The sequence below is a fragment of the Oikopleura dioica genome, chromosome XSR, assembly GCF_907165135.1.
Source record: "Oikopleura dioica chromosome XSR, OKI2018_I68_1.0, whole genome shotgun sequence".
Taxonomy (NCBI): Eukaryota; Metazoa; Chordata; class Appendicularia; order Copelata; family Oikopleuridae; genus Oikopleura; species Oikopleura dioica.
Window position 1 is genome coordinate 3,182,565 of NC_137294.1, and position 24,587 is coordinate 3,207,151.

A 24,587-nucleotide genomic window follows, 5' to 3' on the forward strand; every position below is an offset into this window, starting at 1 on the left:
GTCTAGTTATTTTCCCGTGTTCGTGAAGAAATACATGAGTTTTAATACAAGTCGTGGAGCAGGGAGTAGTAATGAGTGGGAACTTTGCAGAAATATTGAAAGAAAAAAGGGGAAATTAGATAAAATCGCCGCCGAAAGGGTCGCCAAATCGTCCCCGTCCACCTCTTCTCGGGCCTCCTCTGGGGAAGTGATTTCCTGGGAAATCTGGAGCGTCAGGATCTCGACGGCCAAACATATCCGGATCTTGAAAGGCTCCTGGTGCAAAAGGGGGGTCCCCGCGAATCGGGCCGATTCCGCCCGGCATCGGCATTCCTGGTCGCAAATCGTAGTCGCCTCCGATCATTCCTGGAACTCCTGGGAATCGAGGCGCGGGGAACAATGGATCGGGGAAAATCGGCCGAGGAGGAACTTGGATATTCGGCTCCGATTGAGTTCCACGTGGTCTAGCTGCGGACTTGTCCCGTTGGTAAGATAGTCCGTACAATTTTCGCCATGATGCTTCGTCCAACCCAATTGTGGTGAAATTTTTAAAGTAGAGTCTTTTCCATAGACTTTCATCGCTTCCCACTTTTTGCAGTCGCTTGCACGTGGCACTGAGTCTCACAAGGCTTTTAGCATCGAGACGGGCACAGATATCAAGGAGGATTTCGTCCGGAAGGGCGAGAAATCCTTTCGCTAGTCCACTCAACTCTTTGAACTTTAAAACAACTTTGGGGAGTATTTCTGTCAGCTTCTCCTTCTCGTCTTCAGAATTGGCGACAAACGATTCGGTGAAAACTGTAGCTTCGTATGTTCCGATTAAATTTACGACGTAAATTGTAGATGAAGGAATGTCGCTTTTGATGAAGTTCATTTTTGCTCCTGGAATCGGGCCATAACTGTACGTTTTTTGCCCGCTTGTGTCGACTGAATATTAATGTAGAAAATTGAATATAAAAGCATTTTGGTTACCATCTAGTCGAAACTTTAGTAGACTGAAAATATCGCCAAGAGGGGGAGGAGTGGAAATAGAAGCAACTAGATGAACTCGAATTCTGTCACCAGCGACGATTCCATGATCAGAAAAAGCTCCACTTAGAGGCAACATATCGGTCCCGTTTAGTGAAAGATCGAAATGATTCTCGGAAGCTGCTTCTCCAGAGATATCTTTTTCACGTAATAATCAAGATGCTCTTGGTTTAATGTTTGATTTAAATAATCCTTATTAACGTTCCTGCTGAAATTTTCGAGCGAAGATCAGTTAGATCCGTTGCTTCCAAAGAAGTGTTTATATTTAGCAAGGGCTCTTTTATCCGAAGACGCATTATTTTCTTAAGAAAATGATCTTTATCAATTGGTTGAACATTTTATTCAAATTTTGAAAAAAACTGATAATTGATAATTGAACTATCTGGAGGTTTTCTGGATGTTTCAGTTTGGCAGTATTTGTAGGATACTGTACAGTAGTGATGGCAGCGAGTGTAGCCTCCATGAGGTTATTTTCGGCGATTTTAGAGCGATAGTCTTTTCATTTTACTAGCGGGAAGTGCATTTGTGCACGCTTCGATGAGCAAATTTCGTTTTCGATCTACGAATTCCACAATTGCTGCATCCTCCTCTTTTCCATTTTTCTTTTTTTGCGCCATTTCTTCCATCAGCTCCACCGAGTTGCGCCATGTTTCGTCGTCCAGCTGAGCCGTTGCAAGCGCCAGTTCCACTTCTTCCTTCTCCTTAATTCAATTGTTTCGATAAGGCTCTTATCGTAGAGTTTATACCTCATTTAGCTCGATTGCGCGGTGGATAACACCTTCTTCGAAGCCCGCTAATTTGGCGATTTCAATTCCATAACTCTGCGCACAGGGGCCTTCGGAGACTTTGTACAAGTGTGTGATTTTCCCATCACGGACGAAGACAGAAGTGTGCATGTTGAAAACACCTTCGCAGCGAAATGCAAGGCTAGCCATTTCGTGGTAGTGGGTCGCGTAGAACGTCAATGATTTTATTTCTAGATGTTTTAATTTTACGAAGGGTCTAGCTTTACTAACTGGTAGCAATGTGCTCCGAAATCGCATACGCCAATCCGAAACCGTCCCAGGTGCTGGTTCCTCGCCCAAGTTCGTCAATAAGCAACAGCGAACGCTCTAAATAGAACTGAGGTTATAAGAAAAATACCATTATTTCTCTTAAACCTATCCTACTTATACAATTCGACATTTTCATGGTTTAAATCCGATATAATTTTCGTTGTTTTAAAAGCGCTACAAACCTGTGGCGTAGCGGAAGATTGCTTCTGTTTCGATCATTTCGTGCTGAAAAGTCGAGATGCCTCGTTGTAGATTATCTCCAGCCCCGATTCGGGCGATGATTGTGTCTACTATTGGCAGTCGAGCACTAGCTGGAAAAAGGTTCAAAGAGTGTCTCACTTACTAGATCATAAAAAGAGACAATGAAACCATTCCTGCAGGAACAAATGACCCCATTTGCGCAAGGAGGCAACAAAGACCAACGCTACGTAGAAACGTTGACTTCCCGCCCATATTTGGGCCGGTTAACAGCATCAATCGTCGACTCTCACTCATTGCCACATCGTTTGGTACGCATTCCGCTAGTTGGCTTTCCAAAATCGGGTGGCGGAGTTCCTCAATTTCCATTTCTTTCTCTTTCACAAACTCAGGTTTCGCCCATGGTTCGCTCGCCGCCAGCGCAGAATGAGCAAGAGCCAGGAGAGCATCCAATGATCCAGTGACATCTCCGATTTGTAGCAGATACTTAGTGTAGCTCAATACAATGCCCATCATTCTTTGGACAATATCGCGAGTTAGTTCTTGGACGATGACGTTAAACTCATTGAATTCATCGGACAAGGCTTGAAGACGTCCACTCGTGAAGGTGATTGCGCCTTTGGTGGTTGAAACACGACTGTATCGACCCTTTTTCTCCGCGGATGAAACCGCCTTGTCGTTTTTGTTTGTAACCCGGAAAACCTTTCCTCCGATTGTGACAGGAGCGTCGACGATGCTCACTTCGGAGATCGCCAAGTCTAGATCTTCAGCTGCATCTCCGACGAGTTCATTCATTCTGGACACGACTTCGTCCGCCTTTTCAACTTGCTCATCGAGCTCTCCGCTGATGCCTCGTTTAATTGACAATGAATGACGGCCCATGTCGATGTGGCTTTCGAATAGCAGAATCAGTTTTTGAATTTTGCCATCGACGATGTTCAGCGGCGAGAGAATTCTAGAGTAAAGACAAATTAACGTCTTCTGCTCAAGGAAAGTAACTTACGGTTCAAAGATCGGATCCTCTGCTTCTTTCATTATTTCGATGATCGCAGGAACTCTCTTGCACAAATCGTGAATGCGACAAAAGCTGCGCAGAGTCGCCTTCGCATTTATCCCCTTTGCCGATTCCGTCTGCTTCATTTTGAACGCGATGCGAGTAATGTCCGGTATACCCTTCAAGGCGACGGAAGAAAGGCGTTCTCGTACATCTCCGTTTTCGATGAAAGCGGCGACGATATTCTGGCGCTCAAGAATCGACTCTTCGAGCATAAGCGGCTGAGTTATCCACTGACGAACGCGGCGTATTCCATGCGGCGTGGCGCAGTGCATCGACAAAATTGAAAACAAGCTCTTCTCTGTATCAGAACAAAGATGAAGATTTTCGAAAATCGAGGAGTCCAGTCGCATCGTATTCGCCATGTTCAACGGGCTGACTTTGAAGAGCAATGGGCCGCTACTGCCACTTCCCATGTTCAAAAACTGCACCGCCGCGTGGAAGCAACCCATTTGCTCGCCATCATTGATCATTGAGCCTTTCGCAAAGAGAGATTTGCAATCTTCAGACTTTGGCTGCTCGAAATTTGATTTGGGAACTTTGGTGATCATTGCGCGGCAACGCTCGGCGATCCGCTCGAGTTTTGGATTCGAAGAAGTGACGAGGACTTCTTTAACTTGCGACTGGATAAAGATCGACTCCAAATTGGACAGTTTTGGATCATCATCAAGCGTCGCAACTTCTACTTCTCTGGCTTCGCCGTCCACGATGGCGAGAGAGTAGCGTTCTCCTTTGAGTTGCAAGCCCATGATTTTCGTTGACGGAATGTAGGAGTCACCCGAGGGATCGAAGATGAAATGCTCGACGCAGGAGAGATTCCCTGGCGATCCATAGTTGACCTCCCACTCCTCATCTCGTCCTTCCTCTTCGCCTCGCTCATATATCTCCACTCGATATCCACGGATGAAAACGAGCTCCTTGAGAAGCATGCGAAGCTGGATCAAGTTCATCATCGCCCACGGCATGTTGGTCGTATTCGCTTCTGTTTTTGCCTTGACGATGCTGTTTTCATTCTGCAGTATTTCTACCATATGTCGTGTGTCATCCGCATGGACGGTGAAATGGCCCATGCTATCCATGCGAAAGACCCGAATGCAGTTTGCTTGCTTTTCTGGCAAGCTATTCCAGAACTCTTTGAAGTGCTGACCGTTCACGCCTTTCAGCTGCGATTTGTAGTCTTTCGACATTGCAGCCTTCTTAATTATTTACGTCGTATTTTTGTCAATACTCTCATTACAGATACAGTGTGTTAGTATGGCACTCAGAGTTACTGCTACAAAAAATGAAATTTTAGCTAAACTTTTTCACAGACTATTTTATTTTTGAAGATGATTATGATTTAATGATTGATCAACGGAATAAGATTTATTCCGATTAATTCACTGGAGAAGCGTTTCTAGAAAGCAAGAGAATTCTCTGCGGAATGGAGGAAGCGCACTTCTCGCGCGGGAGCGTTCAACTCCGGAGCTAATTGGTTGTTGCCGCGCGGGCTACTCTAACGCGACTAGTCTCACACTTTCTCGCACCTCAGGTTCACCACTGGCACCAGAGGATCACCAATTCTGTAAGTCATGTCGTCGAGCCAGGTCAGGGCTCGATTTTGTGTGAAAATATATTAGTAAAAATATATTTTAGTATATTAACATTTGTTACTGAACTTGAAGCGAATTTTGATAATTTGAAAATATAAATATGAGCCTTCAAAGATTAATGGCAATACTCGACAGAAGATCCTTCGCCAGTTGAGGAACATCATCCCCCGCCCCATCACTATTTCCCCCGACGATCCCAACGCCCCACCCGAGCGCCGATTCCCCGTCCGGGTCTCCCCCCTGAACGTGCCCTTCGAGTACCCCGCTGAACCGATTTTCAAAGTACCCAAGGTTCCCAAATCCATGTTTTTCTACGACACTCCTAAGCCGAAGCCGGAACCAGAACCAATCGTTGGAATCTCTCAGCGTACCGTCTGGTGCCCGCTGAAGAGCAAGAATCAGCTGAAAGTAACTCCCATCTACGCTTGGGGATGGGACAGAACCTATGCCAGAAGTCGAGACCTCGAGAAAGCGGGAATTAAGTTTGTCCCACCATCAGGAAATAGGTGCGAAAGATACAGTAGTCTTAATCTTGACCCAGAAATATTTGAAATAATTTCGCACCTCGAGAAAAAGAGCGAAGAAACAGAGTGGTTATTCCTTACTACCCACCGAACAGCGATTCTGCAACTCCTCTGGCTCCTAAATCCAAGAATATTAAGATCCAAATCCAGCGGGACGAGCCAGAAGCTCAACTCCCTGACCAAGTCCCCACTCTCCAGCTTCCAACACGGCAGCTTCCCTTGCCCGAGCAGGACCTCTTCGGGGTCAACTCCGAGGAAGTTCCTCAGCCTTTGTTTCCACCAAAAGAAGACGATGAAGAGGACGAAGACCCCTTTAACACTTCCTTTGTTGGAGAAGGTGACGATGATGATGAAGACGACGAGAACGGTGAATATCGCGGCCGAATCAATGAAGAAGTCGAAGAAAAAGCTGATGACTTCAAGGAAAACTGGGACCCCAATGCTCCCGGCCCATCTTCTCCTGGAACCGATCCAGGAACTCCACGACCAGGAGCGTCTACTAGGCGCCCGGCCTCTCGACAGATCTCCAAGGACGAATCTTCCCCGATGATGGATCTCTACGGACCAGAAATCGTCACTTCTATCTACAACGTCCGACGAGACGCCCTCAAGCGCCTCTAAACTAAAAAAGAAATTTATTTATTGAAAAAAGAAAGAAGAAAGAAAAGCGCTCATTTATCTTCACCTGCCGCGCAAAAGAAAAACAAAAAATTTCAAGAAAATATCAAAAGCACAGCCATTTATCTGCCCACTCTTCATTTATTTACTATCTAATAATATATTTTTTTATAAACCGTAAATTTGATTTCGTGCTTCACCAATTTTTCTTTTCAGAATGGCTAGTTGTGGAATTGCAAAATGGCTTCTTCTGTTGAGCACAACCGAAATCGTGAGTCCATTCAAAAGTGGTGTCTCGTCAGGATCTGTTGGAGGGACGTATAAATTCGCTCAGAAGTTGTATGGACAGGTCAGGAAATATCCTTTTTTTTTTTGAGGTAAACCGGAATTTCAGGGAAACGTCTTTCCAGCACTAAAAACATTCGAAGCAGCTTTTCGAAATCATTTGTATCGCGAAGACGTCGAACTCACTTGCCAGCTGAAATGCATAAAGAAGGAGAATGATTTTGAAGAAGATAGAGAAGAGATAGAAGCGAGGGCTTTTGAGTCTCTCTTCACGAAAACCCTTTGCCTGGAAAACTGCTTCAAAGAAAACAATGCTTCGGAAATGAACAGAGCAAGCGGAAATAGTAAAACTGAACTCGACAATGTAAGGCTTGATTCAATTCGATAGAGATTATTAATATCGATTTTCTAGCGCTTTGTTTATCATTATCTTCATTTTCTGTACAATGAGATTGGCGAAGGAAAAGAAGCGATGAACCTGGTCTGGACGTATTTGCAAAAGTTTCCGAAAAACAAAGACATGCTGAGTAATTACTTCCTGTACCTCGAGCTCTACCCCGAACTCAGTCGCGCCAAAGCCACTTTTCTCGACTACGACGAAGGAACTCTCGACAAGACCGTCAAGAAAATCGTCAAGCTCTATAATGACCAAGACTACGCTTCCTTGCCACCACTCATTGACGCCGCCATCATTGAGTACTTCCAGCTTCAAAAGACTTGCAAGCTCCGATGCTTCCTAACACCAGAAAAATCCGATCACAACTTTGGCCAGTCAACTTTCATTTCCCTTCTCGAGCAAGAAATATATAATTTGGATTGTAAACGAAGCTGCTTGAAAATAAAGTCACCATATGGGATATTTTCCGACTTTCTTGTTAAATTTTTCGTACAGGCATTGGCTTTAAGAATCGATTTTTAGAGATTAGACTCTTATCATTAAAGATCAAGAATCAGGTTCTTTCTTCAGATTTTTCTTATAAAGTAAACATAAGAATGTCACCCAAAATTTTCACTAAAAAAGTTCGAACCCTTAACTTGCAATTCTATTCTGAAGCCCTGATTCTCGATTTTAAGTGCTCAATTTTAAAGCCTTCATAGAATAAAAACCAGACAACGTTCGATCCGTTGATTCCAATCGAGACCTTTCTTCACTACCTTCATTTTTCTTATTTCCAGAGCGGTAATCATACGGCGGCGGCGGAAATCGCAGCCACCCGCCTTCTCTTACCTCTTGACACCTTCCACGAAGGAGGAGAGAGCCGAGAAGATATCAACAACGACCTGCAAGCCTTTCAAATACTAAACCCAGATGTAAAAATTCAACCTCGTTCAGACATAACTGCGCACTTGGCCGAGCTTGATGAGCTCGAGTCTTTTCTGTTTTCGTCTCTTTCTTTATAGTTCCACTAACTTGATCTTGCCTGAAGTTCCTAATAAATAAATAACGAAGAAACATTATAAATGTATATAATTTCCAGAAAATGCCTGACATTCGAATAGTGCCACTGGGAGCCGGACAAGATGTCGGCCGAAGCTGTATTTTAGTTTCGATCGGCAGTAAGAATGTCATGTTCGACTGTGGCATGCACATGGGGTATCACGATGCGAGACGCTTTCCAGACTTTAACTATATCACCGGTGGCGACCAGGTAAGGCCCTACCCGCCAATGTAAGCCCTATATCCTCTGGTTCTTATGATGGTATTAATTGGTTCGATTGATAGTGGTTCGGGTTTAGTCCTTGTTTTATTCGAGTCAGTAGTTGTAACAAGCCGTTTTAGACAACTTTAACGCCGCATATCGACGCTGTAATTATTTCCCACTTCCACTTGGACCACTGCGGTGCGCTTCCTTACATGTCCGAACAAGTCGGCTACGACGGCCCAATTTATATGACCATGCCGACGAAAGTGATCTGCCCGATCCTTCTGGAAGACTTTCGCAAAGTCGTAACCAAACGCAGCGCAAGTGAAGAGACAAACTTCTTTACTTCCGAAATGATCAAAAACTGCATGCGTAAGGTGGAAGTCTGCGGTCTCCACCAGGTCATTAAAGTCGACGACGAGTTGTCTATAAAAGCCTATTACGCCGGCCACGTCCTTGGTAAATAATAAAGAACAAACTAACGCTGATAAATGTTTTTGCAGGCGCGGCAATGTTCAAAGTAACCGTCGGTGATGAGTCTGTCCTTTACACAGGCGACTTCAACATGACCCCTGATCGTCACTTGGGCGCTGCCTGGGCGGATCGCTGCAAACCAACCGTCCTTATTTCCGAATCTACTTATGCTACGACGATTCGAGACTCAAAACGATCTCGGGAACGGGATTTCTTGAAGAAAATTCACCGAACGGTCGAGAACGGTGGCAAAGTGCTGATTCCCGTTTTTGCTCTTGGCCGCGCGCAGGAGTTATGCATCCTTCTTGAGCAGTATTGGGATCGAATGAAGCTCAATGTGCCGATTTATTTCACCGCTGGTCTTGCGGAAAAGGCGACCAATTACTACAGTTAGGGCACTATTTACCCTCAGTACTCTTCTATGTCTTCTTTAGAGCTTTTCGTCAACTGGACGAATGAGAAAATTAAAAGCTCCTTTGTTGAGCGAAATTTATTCGACTTCAAATACATCAAAGCCTTCCAAAAAGAGGTGCACTTGAATCAATCCGGCCCGTGTGTTTGCTTTGCGACGCCTGGAATGCTGCACGCCGGCATGAGCCTGGAAATCTTTCAAGCTTGGTGCTCCGATGAAAAGAACTGCATCATCATGCCCGGCTTCTGCGTGGCGGGCACGGTCGGCCATCGGCTCTTACACGGCGAGCGTCATTTCAAATTCAACGGCGTCAGCGTTACTAGTCGCATTAAAGTCGAGTACATGTCTTTTTCCGCCCATGCAGATGCAAAGGGCATTATGCAGTTGATAAAAATGGTCGAGGTTAGGCTCGATTGAGGATTTACGAATATAGGAGCCTTTTTGTAGCCTAAAAATGTAATGTTCGTTCATGGCGAAGCGGCCAAGATGGAGTTCCTCGCCAAAAAAGTGCAGAAGGACATGAATCTCCCTTGCTACACTCCGGCAAATGGCGAGACTGTCAACATCTCCTGCCCGCCTCAAATCCGATTGAAAATAGAGGCTGATTTGGCGAGGAAGATTATGAAGCGCTCTTTGAATCGCGCTGCTTTCCACGCCGCCTTGGTCAATGATGGTAAAGACGTGCTTTTTTGAAGGTTATGCAATTTATTTCTCCGATTTTTTCCATTATCGACCCAGAACACTATATATATTTAGAATCAGTGAACAAAATCTAGAAACTTGACCGTTTTAGTTTTTCGAAATTCACTTCCGGTTACGATTCTAGAGCCGGAAGTAGGCGAAATTTTGGAGTCATGGTAAAGTGTGACCTATCAAATTGATGCGCAGAAGATTCTCAGTCATCTCATCATCGATATACTTGAAGAAACAGTCCCGAGCGCGGTTAAACTGACCGGTAAAACTATGAAAAAAGCATGAGTTAATGAGAAATTTTTCAATTTTTACCGGTCGTTTACCGGCGGTTTTTGACCGTGCTTAGACTCGGTTCCGATAAATAATGACTATATTCGTAGTGAGCTTCAATTTGATAGGTCATATGCTCGTTTTTCTTATAAATTTCGTGAACTTCCGGCTCTAGAATCGTAACCGGAAGTTAATTTCGAAAAACTAAAACGGTCAAGTTTCTAGATTTTTTTCACTGATTCTAAATATATATAGTGTTCTGGGTCGATAATGGAAAAAATCGGAGAAATAAATTGCATAACCTTAAAAAAAGCACGTCAAAGCATTTAGTATTGCAAGTTCTCACATCAATTTCTTTTCTAGGGAAAAATATGGAGCTGCTCCATCCAGACGTGGCGATGAAAAAACTGAAAATCCAACAGCATCACTTTCAGTTGAACAGTAACGTCGACTTGCCAACCGGGGAGTCTTCTGCAGAGCAAATTATTGTTTCCTTGAGGCTTTTAATCAAGGTATAAATTCTTCTTTCCCGAGTAGTTTTCCATTAATTTTTCAAGACCTATCTGCCACCGATGTTAGAAAAGTGGGTTCAAATCGGAAATCTTATTCACACGATCGAACTCGCCTCGCCTGACATGTCTCAAACAATCTCCATCACCGCAGAAGTCCGAACTAGCTACGGATACGTTGAAGTCCAGCGACACAGGAGTCTCAAAGTCACGTGGCCCCTCTCCGTCGACGACGAAATCGGAATCCTGCTCTCTCGGCTGTCGAAAGAATTCGCTCTCGTTGTTCCGAGATGAATTGCTAAAATGAAACTGCTAGATTTAATAACTTGCTTTTTGCTGCCTCTTTTTCTTCAATTTCACTGCCGAAAATACGCATAATAATTAATTATTAATATCACAAGAAAAAAGTATCAATCTTTGTGTTTCCCAGAGTGGTAGAGTAGGAAAGAAGGCGAAATGAATGCAGAAAATGTGGCGAAAATGCTGGCAGCTACAGTCGCCCCGGAACGAGACGTAGCACAGCAAGCAGAGGCGAAATTGGAGGAAATGCAAAAAGTAACCCTTCTCAAGCTTTTACGAAATATTATTTATGAATAGATAATCGGATTCCCTGGTATACTTCTACAATTGGTCATGGGCGAATCTGTAGATCAGTCAGTAAAACAGGCGGGCGCCATTATGCTCAAAAATTTTTGCCACACTTTCTGGGCCGACAGGGAAATGACAGCAGCGGGCGACTCGGCGACGAACTTCGTCATTCATGAAAACGACAAAGCTGTATGTCGTCTGGATTACTTCCTATTAGTTTTTCTATCTTTTCTTTAGTATATCCGGGAGAACATTGTCGAGTCTATCATTGCCTCGAACGAGCTTCTACGAAATCAACTCACAGTCATCGCCAACCACATTATCAAGCACGACTATCCTCACAAATTCCCAGAGGTCAATGATAAAATCCTCGCTTATCTGCAGGTGAGGACGCGACGCGAATTCAATTCAACCCAACCCAACTGCACAGTTCTTTATTAAAATTAATCGTAGGAGAGAGCGGAGCCAGCAAAGCTGATGGGATCTCTGCTGGTGCTCTACCAAATCGTGAAATGTTTTGAGTACAAGAGCTCGAAAGAGCGCGAGCCACTGATCATGAGCATGAAAGTATTCCTGCCAATTATTCAAGAAATGATCGACCAGCTCTCGGCGGGAGACAATAACGAAGCATCTATCCTCCTGCAAAAACAAATTTTAAAAATCTTCTTCGCTCTCACACAGTACACCATGCCCCTGACACTCATCAACGCGGAAAACTTCGCCACGTGGATGGAAATCATCATTCGAATTATTGCAGTACGTAGCATCTTTCTTTTTGTTCTCAATTGAGACCTCTTTTAGATCGAGGTCCCAGCTTTTGTTGATGAGTACGACGAGTCTGATCGGGCAGAGTCGCCTTGGTGGAAGGTCAAGAAGTGGTGCTGCCATGTCGTCTCCAGGATTTTTGAGCGATACGGAAGCCCAGGAAACGTCGATGAACAATACCTAGATTTCGCCAACTTCTGGCTCAAGAATTATTCAATCAAAGGTAATCCCTCCCCTTAACTCAATAAGTCTAATCACGTTAAATAAGTGATGGCCGTCCAGCTCCAGGTGCTACAGCGGAAGAAGGAGGAAAAATACATCGCACCTCGCGTGCTTCAACAAATCCTGAATTACGTCGAAACAGCAGTTGGGCACGCACAGACCTGGAAGATCTTGAAAAACGTCTATAACGATATGCTGATCTACATCTTGTTCCCACTCCTGTGCTTCTCAGAAGACGACAAAGACCTGTGGGAAGACGATCCACAAGAGTTCATTCGATCGAAGTTCGATGTCTTCGAAGATTTCATTTCGCCCAATACTGCCGCCCAGACTGTGCTACATACTGCATGCTCAAAGCGTAAACAAGGTATATTTTATCGTTTACCGACATTGTTCTGATGCCTTGTATAAGTGCTCGAGCTAACGATCAACTTCTGCTCTCAAAAGATTCAAGAAGGCTGCACACCACAAGAGCAAGACGGCGTGCTTCATATCATCGGTTCTGTCGCCGATGCCTTGATGAAAAAGAAGCCGTTTAAAGATCAAATGGAAGGAATGCTCCGTGACCTTGTTCTTCCAGCCTTCACCAATCAAGAAGGATACATCCGCGCTCGAGCTTGCTGGGTTGTTCAACAATGCGCACATTTGAAGTTCAAGAGCGATGACATTCTCAAAGCGATGGCCGATTGCGTCAGGTACAATTTTACCAAAAAAGTTCGTTTCTCAGGTTGAATTACTTTAATTAGGGGTCTCTTGCTCAACCCCCAGGAACACCTGCCCGTGCGTGTTGAAGCTGCGATCGCCCTTAACCAGTTCGTCTGCCAGCAACACAAAATTGCCCAGTACATGACTCAATCGCTCAAAGAGATACTTGAAGGTAACGTTTTATCTCGATCTTTCAAAATAACGGCTCTAGCACTTCTTTTCTTGATCAACGAAACTGAGAATGACGAGCTCACTGATGTGGTTAGGAAGATTATCTGCTACTACTGTGAAGAAATCGCTCCATTTGCTGTTGAAATGGCCGACAAAATTGTTGCGACCTTTTTAAAGGTTTGAAAAATTCTGTTACTCTGGTTTTAACGGCTTTAGGTTATCGACAATGATGACGAAGACACGTCTGATGATCGAGCAATCACAGCTGTTGGTCTTCTCAACACACTGGAAACTATGCTCGACGTGGTTGATCAAGAAAAGAGCATCATGGCTCGCTTGGAGGGTATTGTCTGCCGGGCTATCGCGCACGTCCTGGCTAATAGAATAATGGACTACTACGAAGAAGTGCTTTCCCTGCTGTACTCGATCACATGCAACCAGGTCTCTCCAGAGATGTGGCAGGCGCTCGAACTCATCCACAACGTAAGTGAAGAACTGAGAGTTCAAGAATGCAACCCTTGTTCATTCCTAGGTTTTCAACGACGATGGATTCGACTTTTTCACAGAAATGATGCCTTGCCTCCACAACTTCCTTGTGAACGACACGGAGATGTTCCTATCGAACCCTCGGAATCTCGAAATCTTGTTCTCCATGTGCTGCAAGGTGCTCACCTCAGACTGCGGAGAGGACCCGGAGAGCCACGCAGCCAAGCTACTCGAGTGCATTGTGATCCAATGCAGAAGCCAAGTGGACCCCATTTTGCCGAAAATTCTTGCACCCGCACTTGAACGACTTACGAAAGAAATCAAGACACCAGAGCTTCGCCAGATGTGTCTTCAGGTAACTTCGTCGGTCACTAGCTTAGCAAGCCCTGATTTGAGTTCTCCTAGTTCGGAATCCGAACTTCGGATTTTTCCACAAATTTTGCAAGTTACCCTTCTCAAGCTCGATTATTTTAGGTAGTGGTCGCTGCAATGCTCCACAATCCGGATGTGGTGCTTGGCTTGCTTAACGAAATCCGCTTTCCGAATTCGCCCGAGCCAATCGGATCCGATCAGTTTGTTCGCAAATGGCTCGGCCATATCGAGGATTTTACTGGCATCCACGACCGTAGAGTTTGCATTTTCGGTGAGAGCCAAAAGCTTTTTTCATTTTTCACATTTTGATTGATCAGGTCTTTGCAATTTACTGTTGTCATCTGCAAAGCCAGCATGCGTATGGGAACTTAGGAATGAAATTTTGCCGAACTTTATCCACCTCTTCAATGGACTCAAGAAAGCCGTCGCGCTGAGGGACGAGGAAGAAGACGGGGAAGAGGAAGACGCCGAGATTGACGACTCAGACGAAGAGCTAGAGGAAATTGACGACGATGCCGACTTGATCGACTCTGACAATGAATACAAAGATATTCTGAAAGACCTTGACGCAGGAGACGAGTCGCTTTGGGAGGCAGAAACTGGATTAGAGGTAAGTCAACAACCAATTTCACTGAATTTATGATTGATTAAGACTTTCCAAACCGATTTTGACGATGAAGAGAAAGAGGATAACGATGAATATTTACGCTTTTGCAAAGCGATGCAAAGTATCGATGCGGGAGATAAGCAACTTTATAGCGGCATCACTGAAGGCTTAACGAATGAGTTCCGAGATGTAAGTGCTGTATTTCATTACAGTTACTGTAATCCTCTTATAAGGAGCTGATGTCCATCATGAATCTATCCGAGGAGCGAAAGAAAAAGTACTCGACCTAATACAAACCACAAGAAGGATCACCAGAAAAGCTAAAAAAATGTTCACCGAGTTTAAAAGTTATAAATCTGCATTTAGGAAAAATACCTTTAACCAGTTCAAAAACCTTTAAAAAAACACGCTCTTTTCCACATTGAACCAAACACGCCATAAAAAAAACGGAGAGTCCAAACATGTAAAGCTAGAATAAAAATTATTTTTTAACAAAAGATATGTGTATTTGCTCGTCTGTGGAAAAGAGAGAGCGATAATTCCTTAATGCCACCTGTAAAACGAATGATAGAGAGAGTGAATAGAATTTGAATATTACTATTACGAGAGCTCCATACGTATTTACTGTATTTACGCGTATATTTTCATTCAGCACTGGAATGCGTTATGGCTGGAATCGCTGATGGATCAGATCAACTAGTGCCAGGGCGGGTTATTACATGTATAACACGAAACGATGAACAGTTCTCTGGTGCCGTAAGTGGAGACTTAGCCAGGGTTTGCAATAGAGGCTCCTTTGGGGGGAGGTTAATTAGGGCCATTAAAACGATGGACTATCTAGCAAATCAGACGCTTGTTATATTTTTGTCAGCAAATCACAGCTAAAAAACCTCCATAAAAGCAACCCTCCCCCGATGGAGCTTTAGCCAACGCTAGCTTGTTAGACAGTTGGGTATTGTGTACCTGTTTAAATTTCCTTTAGATCATTGCTGCTGATCCCTTTAGTTCTATTGTGATGATAAAGTGCAGCAACAGCAAAGTTGTGTTGGTGAACTTGCGACAAATCAAGTCTCTTCAAATCGAAGACAAAACAGAGCCCATTCCAGAAATTCCAAAAAGTTCGTAAAAATTTGCTTCACCAAAAATAGCCCAAAGAATAACAACCAGAAAAACAAGTCAATATTGTCAAGAAAATCATGGCGGAAAGACTGGCAATTCTAAATATCTGTTTTTAAGAATTCGCCGTTGCCAAGTTGGAGCAGCGTCTTTTGGGCAATGTTAAAGAGAAAATGAACTTGGCGCAAGAAGATGGTCACGAGAAACACCCTCTTGGCGCTAAGATCATACAGGCAAGGGTTCTCTTTTAAATTTACTTTACAGTCAGGTTTTGATTCTGGTTCGCTCACAAATCATCGAAATACGGGGCATTTTCTCCATTTATCCGAAAAAATGATCATTTGTCAGCCCTGAGTACCTGACTTAAAATGATATATAATGATGCACTGTGCATCAAGTAAAATTACTAAAACCTTGGGGTAGAAAATCAACCGTATTCTGGAATGTAAATGGGAAGGCAAGAATATCGGTAAGCGAAACGTCTTTTTGTCTGTTTATTTAAGCAAATTCTAGTTGTAATGACTGCTGGTATTGAAATTCGGCCACCGTTCAACGAGGCCAACGTGTTCATACGCAAAGGAGGAAACAAACAGGGAAAGGAGCGTATTCAGAAGTTACTCTCCAAATTTCACGAAGAAGAGAAGTCGTCGTGTATGCACTAGAAACTTAACAGCTTGAAAATTTCAAACTTTTGACTTTCAAAACAGAAAAAACTGATTAGAAATGATAAACACATGAAGCATTTAACCGCGGTTTCGGCGAATGTCCAATTTTCGTGTTTCTAGAGACGCGGTGGGTGTGTGCTTCGGATTGGGCCGCGGATTTAGATGCGTAGAGAGAGCTGCGCAGAGTACAGTTCGAGGTCAGTACTGTTTGACATTGATATGTCACCTCAACTGCCCTCGGGTGGGGTTTTTGTTTCACCTTGGACGATGGCCAGTACTCTACTCTTCATATTCGAATATTTTCTAATTCCAATTTTTGGTTTTCAGAGCAATAGAAAAATGGTGGGAGGACAGTCCTGCCGCCAGTGCGAAGTCTACCAGGAGCGGTTAGACTCGCTGCGTTCCGACTACGAAGTTCTGAAAGAAGGACCCTTTCTTCCGCCTTTTGGAAAGCCAAAAGAAGTAGAAGAGATCAAGGAAGAGGGCCTAGCCGAGCGAAACCGCGTCTTGGAGCAGCGACTCACTCAGGAACGCTCGCGCGCGGCCGAACTAGGTAAGTGAGAACTTTTTGGTTGAAATTAATCATCAGATGAGTCCCTAAAGGCGGCGTTGAGTGAGCTCCAGATCCAGAAAGACCTGAACCACGAGCTCCAAGAGAAATTGTACCTTGGCGGACACATTTTGGAGAACGCTTATCACCTACAGCAGCACGAAAACGTCGAGCGAAATGCACAGCTACACGAAAAAATCGAACGCCTGAGCAAGGACTGTGGCATCCTCAGAATAGACCTAGAGCAGCACGATGTTAAACATTCCGAGAAACTTGAAAAGGCGGTGCAAAGGGAGCAGGTGCATCTTGATACCATCAAAGCGCAAGAACACGAGCTAGAAACGACGGGAAAACAGCTTTCTGGTAAAGCGAGAACAAAAATTTTGAAAGATGACGCTGATTTCTAGCGGCCAGAAGCGATATGCTTTTGATGGAGGACAAAATTACCACCCTAACACGCATCGTCAACGACCACGAATCGGAAAACGACCAACTTCGAGTTCGTAAAAATTTTGATAACAAACATACCTTTTACAAAAATTTTGATTGAACTTAATAATTTTACGATAATTCCAGCTACGAGATTTTCATCGGAGATTTCCTATTCATTTTTTCAGATGGAGCTCACCGAAGCCTTCCGCGCCAAAAGTCAGCTCGAGCGAATGCTAGAGCAGTACAAAGACGATTTAGCTCGTCGAGAGACTGAACCACGTATCGGTGAGTTTTCATCTACAAAACTCTGGAATATGTTTGTTTTAGATAACCTTTTGCTGAACGACGAGGAATACGTCCAGAACGTCTCTTCGAAACCCATGTCTATTCCGGAACGGCTTCTTATCCATCGTTTTTGATTTATATTTTAAATGATAAGAAAACCGACCAAAGTCAAAACGAAACTAATTCTTCTACTGAACTCTTCATCAATTGACCTTCCACAAACGACCTTCAAATTCTCTTCTCTCCTCCTAAATGATAAATACAAGTCTTCTCTTCCAACTTAAACATAATTTCTGTCTCAAAAACGAAAAAACGTATTCCCAAAGTTCAAATATTTCTATTTCTAGAGATCCGCTCTAGAACGGGAAATCAACCAGTTCCTCCTTCACTCCTCCTTTCAATCCGAGTTTTAGAATGAAGAAGGATTTGCGCCCTGACTCCGCTAAGATCAAGACCGACTCGGCGAGTAACAACTACGTCGGCTTCGCCAACTTGCCGAACCAGCTTTATCGTAAAGCTGTCAAAGATGGCTTCGAGTTCACGCTGATGGTCGTTGGCGAATCTGGACTCGGGAAGTCGACTTTGACAAATTCGCTCTTTCTCACGGACATTTACGGCGCCGAGTACCCTGGTCCATCGCAGCGAATCAAGAAGACCTCAAAGGTAAGACTTCAGTAATAAGAGTTTGCCGATTTCAATTTCAATTTCAGGTGGAGCAAACACGAATCACCGTCAAAGAAAGTGGAGTACAACTCAACTTGAGCGTGGTAGACACTCCCGGCTTCGGCGACGAAGTCAACAACGACAAATGCTGGGATCCGATCATTGAGTTCATCGAGTCCCAGTTCGAGCTTTATCTGAACGCGGAAAGTCGAGTTGAGCGGCCGTGCAAGATCCAGGACACACGAGTCCACTGCTGTCTCTACTTCATTGCGCCCAGCGGCCACGGGTTGAAACCCCTCGACATTGAATTTATGCGACGCCTTCATGACAAGGTTCCCTTTTATTTTTTATACCAGAGACTCACCGCCCACTTGAAGGTTAACATCATCCCTCTTATCGCCAAGGCAGACACTTTGACTCCTGACGAGTGCCACGAGTTCAAACGCGAAATCCTCCGTGAAATAGAGCTGCACAAGATCAACATCTACAAGTTCCCAGACGGAGCAGACGACGAAGAAGCCCGAGCGAACAAGAGAATCCGTGAACGGATCCCATTCGCCATCATTGGCTCTAATCACGTTCTCGTAAGAGCTTTTATCTTGTCCATGATCGTGAAAACTGAGCTTTTCTTTTAGCAACTGAATGACAGACGCGTGCGAGCGAGACAGTATCCCTGGGGCATTTGTGAGATCGAGAACGAAGAGCACTGCGACTTCAAGGTCCTTCGTGATATGCTCATTCGAACACACATGCAGGTAGCGTACTCCTCCATGATTCCAACTTCTTAAAAAATTAGGATCTTGTCGACCTAACGGCGATGGTGCATTACGAGAACTTCCGCGCCACGAAGCTCTCTCAACTGATGTCCGGTAACGCAAAGAGCACTACCTCGCCCCTGCACCAGCTGGACGTGGAACGGCGAGAACACAAGAACAAAATGAAGCGAATGGAAGCCGAGATGGAGCAAGTTTTCGAACTCAAGGTCAAGGAAAAAATCAGCCGACTCAACGACTCTGAAATAGGTAAATCTAGTGCATGGATAACGATGCTTTAAGTGAATTTCAGAGCTTCAACGGCGCCACGAGCAACAGAAAAAGAAGCTGGAAGCGGAATTCGCCGAGATCGACTTGAGGCGGCGCGATTTCGAAAAAGAAAAAGCTGAGTTCGAGTACGTCTACCGCGAATTCCAGGACAAGATCCAGACGAGCGACAAAAAGAAAAAGAAAAACGCCTCGCTCTTCTAAAACAGCAGCATCAAAATTGAAGTTACCACACAAGTTCCGCTCAACTCTTACTCGCTCAATATCTAAATATCTCCGAACTAAAACTGCCGCTTACTCCAAACACATAAATAATTCGAGTTCAAACGCGGCCCTTTCCCCCTCCCTAAATGTGAAAATTAAGCTTGATGGTTCTGAAAGCGTCCAAAACCTATCCCAACAAACACAATTTGAGATTAAAACCTATGAAAGCGAAATTTTGATTTTCTGTAGCTTACTACCCTTACTGCCTTTTTAAAAATGATGATTCTCCGCAAGTTCCGTGTCCTTTTTAAATGTGTGACTATTGTAGGAAGCGTCTGACTACCTCATTATTATTTTATTTAATATTCGACTCGTTAGGAATGGTGTAAAAATTAACACTGGTGGAAATAAACTCGTCGCACACATGTTCGATCAACTACTTTTTTTCTTATCAGTCATTAGGGATTATTGACTGATCTATTGCTTTATTTTTTCCAGGTAAATGCAGGAACTGCAACATTCGCAGGTATTCTCACTCGCTAAAAGATGGATGTCGTCGATACTTTTCACGACAAACTTCATCTAACTCTGACTCCAAGAATAATATTTAGTGATTTTTAAGTCCTTTCGGAGTTTGTTGAAAATTGACAGTGATTTGCGGGAGTGAAAGATCAGACTCAGAGAACTATAGTAGAGAACAATAGTAGACATCCTTTTTAAAACCGAAAATGTGCACGGAGGTAATCCTTCAGGATCCGCGAAGACAACGCATTGCTGGCGGTTTAGTTACGTTTACTCAACCATCTTTATCAGTGGTGAACAATGACACGCAAGAGGTTTTGTCATGACGAGTCACACCTGAAGCAGGAGCTTTCGATTTTACTTGTGACAACAGTCTGTCGCAGCAAGGTAACGAACCGTTATAATCACCGCTAAATTGGAATATTTTACGATTCACCTAAAAATTTAAAGATTGAGATTTTGTATCTAAATTATCCGTTTTATTAGGCTCGTTAATGTAGACATGAAATTTTAAGAGTCGAAGGACTGCCAGGACGGTTTCCGCTGGAGCAATCGCGGTTGAACTTCGTAATCGATCGACACATTCCCGTGCAGAGCATCAAAAATGGCAGTATCTTCTGGATTCTTTCGTACTCTAGATTTCGATGCCTTCGCAAGAAGCGTTATTTTTAGCTTGTTGCCTCCGTATTGAATTGTTTGGACGAGCTCGTCCATGTCCATAAAGTCGAGGGAAGATTCGTCCAGTTCGATGAGTCTGTCTCCGACGCTAACTCCCGCTTTTTATGGCTTCAGATTGTCGTTCTATCACTATATTGATGCTTGATCAAATAAATATTGAAGCCGTTCCTTGATCAGCTGCACCGTTCGGTTGAACATACTCAACATAAAATCCTTTCGCATCTTTTGTCACTTTGAATCCAAATGAGCCATTGTCTCCTCTTGTAAGAGTCACTGTCAGAGGTTGCGTCGCCGACGAGAACTCGTCGTTATTTGCAATTGAGAGTACTTGGAGCGTCACTTCTTCTGTGCATTTGCTTCGGACGTAATCGACCAGCTCTTCATGCGACCATTTGGAAGGGTTTTTGGCGTTTATTGAGCCCAGACGATCGCCGATCTTGAGCCCAGCGCGATCAGCTGGAGAGCCGATCGTGACATCTTCAAAGAAGTGTCCGTCCGCGTCGAACCAAAGATGGAATCCGAAACTCTGCTGGGCTCTCCTTGCAATTCGGATCGTCTTTGTCTGGAGCTGGTCAATAACCTCTTTGAACTCAAGAGTGAGAGTAATTTCTCCATTGGTGGTGCTCTCTACGTACTGCACAACTTCTTCGACGCTCCAGGCGGTCACATCTGTCCCGTCGACCTTGAGAACCTTGTCTCCATCGCGCACGCCGAAGTATTCGGCTGCACCTCCTCGTTTCAGCCAGTGAATAATGTGCGACGAGTCAGACTCTTCGAAGCCGCTCGAACGAGCGAGCTTAAAACCAAAATCTTCATCCTCGAATTTGAAAATGGTTATGTCAGTTCTCACGGTAACGCTTGTCTCAGTGACGTCTGAGTTTGAAACGAAATTGCCGCGCTGACGATTTCTTCGCCGACCGACTTTGGAACTTTTGGACAACTCGGCGAGAATGGACGTAATTGGGATCTTTTCACGTTTGTAACGGTGGAAGGATTTGGTGTCGATCGACAAAGTGAGCAAAACGTTGTTAGAGGACTAAAAGATTGAAGTGAACATTAAAGATCTTTGAATGTAAATTACTTTTATTCGAACAGCGACATCTTCGGGAGAATCGTGCTCGATATTGATGTGGTTGAGCTCGATGATTCTATCTCCGACTCTCAGGCCCGACGATTCCGCGATGGATCCTAATTTCGCAGCTTATAAATTTCAACTCTCGGGTTATGAGTTATATGCTCGTTCTCGAAGTGTGAATATCCCACGGTGACTAACTTAACAAAAGTGGTTAAATTAAAGCTGTTCCTGAGTTCACTGTCGCGAAGTAATGTCCGTGCAGATCCGTTCCGACGGTGAAACCGAAAGACTCGTCTTTTTCTCGCTGAAGCCTGCAAAGCAGCGGTTTACCGGCAATGTTATTTTGATCGCTTTTCTGGTCCAACACAAGAATTTTGACATGATTTCCAGAGTTCTTAATTAGCTCCGCTACTGCCTCGTGGCCCATGGAATCGCATTTGATTCCGTTAATTTCAAGAACCCGATCGCCATCCTTCAATCCAGCTCTGCGAGCAGGACTATCTGCCTCGATTCGCTTTACTATCTGGGCTTCGCGATCCCGATCAATCGCTAGGAAGAAGCCAAAGCCTTCGCTGTCTAATTTCACCAAGTCGCACAGCCGCGGAACTCCGACATCCGCACTTTCATGCAACTTTGAAAAGCCTGAGATGGATTCTCCCTCTTCCGTCCCGACGAAATCATCTTTGTGCTCGTCCTTTGTAAAGAAGATGGGCTGTTCCGGAACTGGTCGTTCATCATTCTTAAGCTCGTCCATTCCGCTTGTCTTGAACTGCACAATATTTCTGTAATGCGTATCCGACTTTCCTCCAGCAACAAGCAAAGATACCTCCGAAGGCGCATTGCGTAGTTTTTGCAGAACTGCATCATGGTTAGCATTTTCCACGCTCATCCCGTTTAGTTGAATAATTCTGTCTCCAATTTTCAGGCCTGCCCGTTCGGCAGGACCTCCCGCATCGACTTCCTCAACGTAATGTCCGTCGCGATCTTGATCGTAGTAGATGCAAAATCCAAGCTGGCCATCTTCTTTATAGATTTTTGTAAGTCTTGGAAGGGCTCTTTTATACTGCATATCATACTCCTGCGCCACGACAATCAAGTGGCAAATGTTCTCGCCAGAGAGGATCAACTTTGTGATAGTAGTGTGAGATTCATACTCGCAGTTGATGCCGTTGATTTCGACGACACGGTCACCGAGTCTCAAGCCGCCTCTATCGGCCACGCCACCGACATCGACCCACTTGACAATTTGCCCTACTCGCTCGTTATCAATAACAACGTAAAGTCCAAAATCTTCAGATGGTAGTTTCACCAGGCGACAGTAGCGAGGCTTAGCCACTCGAGATGATTTGGATTTCATGTTTTTCGCCAAACTTCGCGTGACTTGGACTCCCTTCCGCCTGAAAAATGAGTCGCACTCGGGAGAGAGCACCAGAAGCTCGACTGTTTGTCTTGATGCACTTCCAACATCAAGTTTGGACACGCGCTTGCCGTCGATCTCAATCAAGCGATCGCTGTTTTGAAGTCCCGCTTTATACGCAGGTGATCCTTTTACAACTTCCTCGACGTACTGCCCCGTTCCGTTTTGCAGCGACAAGACGCGGAAGCCAAATCCAAAATGTTCGTTCTTTGTGATTTTTATTATCCGCGGATGGTGTTGCAAGTCCAAAGTCACTCCAGCGATATTCTCTCTGTTTAGATCAATATTTTTGCTCGAGTAAGTTTCGTCAACTTCTTCGCTGATAAGGAGCAAAGTGAGGACCTTTCCAGCTGCTTCGAGTTTAAAACGAGCATCAGGTAAATTGTTCTGATTCAACTGCACGCCGTCGATTTCGATGATTCTACTTTGCTCCTTGATCCCGGCTTCTTCAGCAGGGGATCCTGTTTTGACTTTTTTAATGACAATTCCATCTCTGTAGTTGTCCACTTCCAGTCGGAGACCAAAGTCGACTTTTTGACTTGAGCGGTTGATTTGAAATAGTTCCGGCAAAAGATCATATCCGCTCTTTTTCGCAAACGCCTTGAATGAATGGATGGCCGCTTTTTGCTCGGCTCCGACAAGAGCTGTTTTGTCTTCTTCATCTTCAAATCCATGGCTCAGGCGGATGTGGTAAACGGCGACAAACAGGAACTTGACGATGAATGAAATAAGGAGGGTGACGGTAAGCGCAATGGAGTAGATGAACCATTCTGTAAGAAAAACGCTGACTTGGGGAACGCAATCTTCTGTGAAGTATTCAATTCGTTGGATAAACTCATCACCACCGTCATTATTTGAAGTGCACGCCATTTGCAATAATTCCTTGTCGTTATCCGTAACATTTAGTCCCATTTGTGTCCAATCTTCCGTATTGAAACAACACTCATTAGCGAGTTCTACTTTTTGCAAGTTGATAATCGTTTCCGAATCTTTTTTGTAGTCGAAAATGTCGCTGATTTCGAAGGAATAAGAAAGCCTGATGAACAAGGCATGCAAGATCGACGCAATTATGAAGATGAGAGCTGACAAAAAACCGATGTAGATTGAAAGAAGTTTTTCTTTCTTGAGGTTGATAACAAACATGCCGCCAAAGGAAATGCAAAGAGAGCAGATTCCAAGGATTTTCATCATCGATGCATAAAAATTCGAATTCTCCAACATCGACAAGATCACCAATTTCGCCCTGCCAAGACTGCTATCACTCGCCAACATTCCTGAAACGATGGCAATACCGCCCAGTAACCAGTTGAAAATATGCAGCATTGTCAAGGAGGTTCTCGTAAACTTCCATCTCTCGAATTTGAGCAGCAAAAAAGAAATATTCATTCTCAGATTTCCAATGCAGCGAAGGAAAGAAAGCACCAGGCGCGCTTGAAATTGTTTTGGTGCTACCGCCTGTGGGCAATTTGGACGAAGATTTTTGGTGGAGCAAAGTTTCGGTCATTTTCCAGCATGGTTTCATAAGAATAGTTTCATAGACCAAGTTGGCTTGGACAGAAAGTTCGGAAATGGGCAGACTTATCATGTCCATAGGAAGACAGATGGGAGGGAACGATTGTCGGCTGAACACACAGCGCTGACATTTGGCGCGTATTTGAATATTCTCTATCTGGTGTGAGGGGCACTTGA

At 44.2% G+C, this 24,587-nt stretch overlaps 10 protein-coding genes across 10 annotated transcripts; 7 read left to right on the forward strand and 3 right to left on the reverse strand.

The window, feature by feature from the left end:
• Position 1: 1 nt before the first annotated feature.
• On the reverse strand, positions 2-1,381 carry LOC145709703 (uncharacterized). The gene is made up of 3 exons (XM_081787404.1): positions 1,214-1,381; positions 952-1,146; positions 2-906 (listed from the first exon to the last, which is right to left on the reverse strand). The coding sequence occupies exons 1-3, from the start codon at positions 1,302-1,304 to the stop codon at positions 116-118; spliced, it is 1,077 nt and encodes a 358-aa protein (XP_081643530.1). The 5' UTR covers positions 1,305-1,381; the 3' UTR covers positions 2-115.
• LOC145709702 (DNA mismatch repair protein Msh2-like) lies at positions 1,334-4,532 on the reverse strand. The gene is made up of 6 exons (XM_081787403.1): positions 3,265-4,532; positions 2,438-3,216; positions 2,246-2,374; positions 2,025-2,120; positions 1,755-1,984; positions 1,334-1,709 (listed from the first exon to the last, which is right to left on the reverse strand). The coding sequence occupies exons 1-6, from the start codon at positions 4,500-4,502 to the stop codon at positions 1,491-1,493; spliced, it is 2,691 nt and encodes an 896-aa protein (XP_081643529.1). The 5' UTR covers positions 4,503-4,532; the 3' UTR covers positions 1,334-1,490.
• Positions 4,533-4,789: 257 nt separating this feature from the next.
• Positions 4,790-6,195, forward strand: LOC145706678 (uncharacterized). The gene is made up of 3 exons (XM_081784105.1): positions 4,790-4,901; positions 5,022-5,413; positions 5,491-6,195. Exons 1-3 carry the CDS (start codon positions 4,887-4,889, stop codon positions 6,050-6,052), a joined length of 969 nt encoding a protein of 322 aa, XP_081640231.1. The 5' UTR covers positions 4,790-4,886; the 3' UTR covers positions 6,053-6,195.
• Positions 6,196-6,224: 29 nt separating this feature from the next.
• Positions 6,225-7,779, forward strand: LOC145706677 (prolyl 3-hydroxylase 2-like). Its single transcript, XM_081784104.1, has 4 exons — positions 6,225-6,398; positions 6,444-6,698; positions 6,747-7,226; positions 7,433-7,779. The coding sequence occupies exons 1-4, from the start codon at positions 6,267-6,269 to the stop codon at positions 7,733-7,735; spliced, it is 1,170 nt and encodes a 389-aa protein (XP_081640230.1). The 5' UTR covers positions 6,225-6,266; the 3' UTR covers positions 7,736-7,779.
• Positions 7,780-7,815: 36 nt separating this feature from the next.
• On the forward strand, positions 7,816-10,729 carry LOC145707908 (integrator complex subunit 11-like). Its single transcript, XM_081785499.1, has 7 exons — positions 7,816-7,983; positions 8,115-8,436; positions 8,481-8,840; positions 8,886-9,265; positions 9,311-9,536; positions 10,190-10,338; positions 10,384-10,729. The coding sequence occupies exons 1-7, from the start codon at positions 7,816-7,818 to the stop codon at positions 10,627-10,629; spliced, it is 1,851 nt and encodes a 616-aa protein (XP_081641625.1). The 3' UTR covers positions 10,630-10,729.
• A 26-nt stretch (positions 10,730-10,755) lies between these two features.
• LOC145707907 (importin-7-like) lies at positions 10,756-14,871 on the forward strand. Its single transcript, XM_081785498.1, has 15 exons — positions 10,756-10,890; positions 10,933-11,112; positions 11,161-11,307; positions 11,377-11,679; positions 11,725-11,911; positions 11,957-12,277; positions 12,323-12,605; positions 12,657-12,787; positions 12,827-12,963; positions 13,003-13,269; positions 13,319-13,627; positions 13,747-13,915; positions 13,962-14,254; positions 14,297-14,440; positions 14,485-14,871. The coding sequence occupies exons 1-15, from the start codon at positions 10,792-10,794 to the stop codon at positions 14,539-14,541; spliced, it is 3,027 nt and encodes a 1,008-aa protein (XP_081641624.1). The 5' UTR covers positions 10,756-10,791; the 3' UTR covers positions 14,542-14,871.
• Positions 14,872-14,897: 26 nt separating this feature from the next.
• LOC145707913 (protein LSM12-like) lies at positions 14,898-16,114 on the forward strand. The gene is made up of 5 exons (XM_081785503.1): positions 14,898-15,007; positions 15,234-15,369; positions 15,488-15,600; positions 15,791-15,836; positions 15,881-16,114. The coding sequence occupies exons 1-5, from the start codon at positions 14,918-14,920 to the stop codon at positions 16,027-16,029; spliced, it is 534 nt and encodes a 177-aa protein (XP_081641629.1). The 5' UTR covers positions 14,898-14,917; the 3' UTR covers positions 16,030-16,114.
• Positions 16,115-16,122: 8 nt separating this feature from the next.
• LOC145707910 (uncharacterized) lies at positions 16,123-17,681 on the forward strand. Its single transcript, XM_081785501.1, has 7 exons — positions 16,123-16,229; positions 16,360-16,585; positions 16,622-16,945; positions 16,990-17,081; positions 17,200-17,299; positions 17,342-17,405; positions 17,467-17,681. The coding sequence occupies exons 2-7, from the start codon at positions 16,372-16,374 to the stop codon at positions 17,480-17,482; spliced, it is 810 nt and encodes a 269-aa protein (XP_081641627.1). The 5' UTR covers positions 16,123-16,229; positions 16,360-16,371; the 3' UTR covers positions 17,483-17,681.
• A 14-nt stretch (positions 17,682-17,695) lies between these two features.
• On the forward strand, positions 17,696-19,629 carry LOC145707909 (septin-7-like). The gene is made up of 6 exons (XM_081785500.1): positions 17,696-17,962; positions 18,010-18,294; positions 18,340-18,546; positions 18,598-18,717; positions 18,759-18,984; positions 19,028-19,629. Exons 1-6 carry the CDS (start codon positions 17,714-17,716, stop codon positions 19,204-19,206), a joined length of 1,266 nt encoding a protein of 421 aa, XP_081641626.1. The 5' UTR covers positions 17,696-17,713; the 3' UTR covers positions 19,207-19,629.
• A 922-nt stretch (positions 19,630-20,551) lies between these two features.
• LOC145708811 (uncharacterized) lies at positions 20,552-24,289 on the reverse strand. The gene is made up of 4 exons (XM_081786510.1): positions 21,705-24,289; positions 21,644-21,674; positions 21,488-21,606; positions 20,552-21,442 (listed from the first exon to the last, which is right to left on the reverse strand). Exons 1-4 carry the CDS (start codon positions 24,282-24,284, stop codon positions 20,552-20,554), a joined length of 3,621 nt encoding a protein of 1,206 aa, XP_081642636.1. The 5' UTR covers positions 24,285-24,289.
• Between the last annotated feature and the right edge of the window lie 298 nt (positions 24,290-24,587).

Bases quoted from the DNA above. Each gene is read 5' to 3' on its own strand.
- LOC145709702 (XM_081787403.1), bottom strand. From the start codon at position 4,502: ATGTCGAAAGACTACAAATCGCAGCTGAAAGGCGTGAACGGTCAGCAC. The intron at 3,217-3,264 runs GTAAGTTACTTT...TCTTTACTCTAG, and splicing joins GAGGATCCGATCTTTGAACC to AATTCTCTCGCCGCTGAACA. The intron at 1,985-2,024 runs GTTAGTAAAGCT...TAAAACATCTAG, and splicing joins TTCGGAGCACATTGCTACCA to AAATAAAATCATTGACGTTC.
- LOC145706678 (XM_081784105.1), top strand. The intron at 5,414-5,490 runs GTGCGAAAGATA...AAAAGAGCGAAG, and splicing joins GTCCCACCATCAGGAAATAG to AAACAGAGTGGTTATTCCTT.
- LOC145706677 (XM_081784104.1), top strand. From the start codon at position 6,267: ATGGCTAGTTGTGGAATTGCAAAATGGCTTCTTCTGTTGAGCACAACC. The intron at 6,399-6,443 runs GTCAGGAAATAT...CCGGAATTTCAG, and splicing joins CTCAGAAGTTGTATGGACAG to GGAAACGTCTTTCCAGCACT. The intron at 6,699-6,746 runs GTAAGGCTTGAT...TCGATTTTCTAG, and splicing joins GTAAAACTGAACTCGACAAT to CGCTTTGTTTATCATTATCT.
- LOC145707910 (XM_081785501.1), top strand. From the start codon at position 16,372: ATGGTGGGAGGACAGTCCTGCCGCCAGTGCGAAGTCTACCAGGAGCGG. The intron at 17,082-17,199 runs GTTCGTAAAAAT...TCATTTTTTCAG, and splicing joins CGGAAAACGACCAACTTCGA to ATGGAGCTCACCGAAGCCTT. The intron at 17,300-17,341 runs GTGAGTTTTCAT...TGTTTGTTTTAG, and splicing joins AGAGACTGAACCACGTATCG to ATAACCTTTTGCTGAACGAC.
- LOC145708811 (XM_081786510.1), bottom strand. From the start codon at position 24,284: ATGAATATTTCTTTTTTGCTGCTCAAATTCGAGAGATGGAAGTTTACG. The intron at 21,675-21,704 runs GCTTTAATTTAA...TTGTTAAGTTAG, and splicing joins CGACAGTGAACTCAGGAACA to TCACCGTGGGATATTCACAC. The intron at 21,443-21,487 runs GTAATTTACATT...TCAATCTTTTAG, and splicing joins ATGTCGCTGTTCGAATAAAA to TCCTCTAACAACGTTTTGCT.
- LOC145707909 (XM_081785500.1), top strand. From the start codon at position 17,714: ATGAAGAAGGATTTGCGCCCTGACTCCGCTAAGATCAAGACCGACTCG. The intron at 18,295-18,339 runs GTTCCCTTTTAT...GCCCACTTGAAG, and splicing joins TGCGACGCCTTCATGACAAG to GTTAACATCATCCCTCTTAT. The intron at 18,718-18,758 runs GTAGCGTACTCC...TTAAAAAATTAG, and splicing joins TCATTCGAACACACATGCAG to GATCTTGTCGACCTAACGGC.
- LOC145707913 (XM_081785503.1), top strand. From the start codon at position 14,918: ATGGCTGGAATCGCTGATGGATCAGATCAACTAGTGCCAGGGCGGGTT. The intron at 15,008-15,233 runs GTAAGTGGAGAC...AATTTCCTTTAG, and splicing joins ATGAACAGTTCTCTGGTGCC to ATCATTGCTGCTGATCCCTT. The intron at 15,837-15,880 runs GTAAGCGAAACG...AGCAAATTCTAG, and splicing joins ATGGGAAGGCAAGAATATCG to TTGTAATGACTGCTGGTATT.
- LOC145707908 (XM_081785499.1), top strand. From the start codon at position 7,816: ATGCCTGACATTCGAATAGTGCCACTGGGAGCCGGACAAGATGTCGGC. The intron at 8,841-8,885 runs GTTAGGGCACTA...TGTCTTCTTTAG, and splicing joins AAAGGCGACCAATTACTACA to AGCTTTTCGTCAACTGGACG. The intron at 10,339-10,383 runs GTATAAATTCTT...TAATTTTTCAAG, and splicing joins CCTTGAGGCTTTTAATCAAG to ACCTATCTGCCACCGATGTT.
- LOC145709703 (XM_081787404.1), bottom strand. From the start codon at position 1,304: ATGCGTCTTCGGATAAAAGAGCCCTTGCTAAATATAAACACTTCTTTG. The intron at 1,147-1,213 runs GAACGTTAATAA...TACGTGAAAAAG, and splicing joins TCGCTCGAAAATTTCAGCAG to ATATCTCTGGAGAAGCAGCT. The intron at 907-951 runs GTAACCAAAATG...ATTAATATTCAG, and splicing joins ACTAAAGTTTCGACTAGATG to TCGACACAAGCGGGCAAAAA.
- LOC145707907 (XM_081785498.1), top strand. From the start codon at position 10,792: ATGAATGCAGAAAATGTGGCGAAAATGCTGGCAGCTACAGTCGCCCCG. The intron at 10,891-10,932 runs GTAACCCTTCTC...ATTTATGAATAG, and splicing joins AATTGGAGGAAATGCAAAAA to ATAATCGGATTCCCTGGTAT. The intron at 12,606-12,656 runs GTACAATTTTAC...TACTTTAATTAG, and splicing joins GCGATGGCCGATTGCGTCAG to GGGTCTCTTGCTCAACCCCC.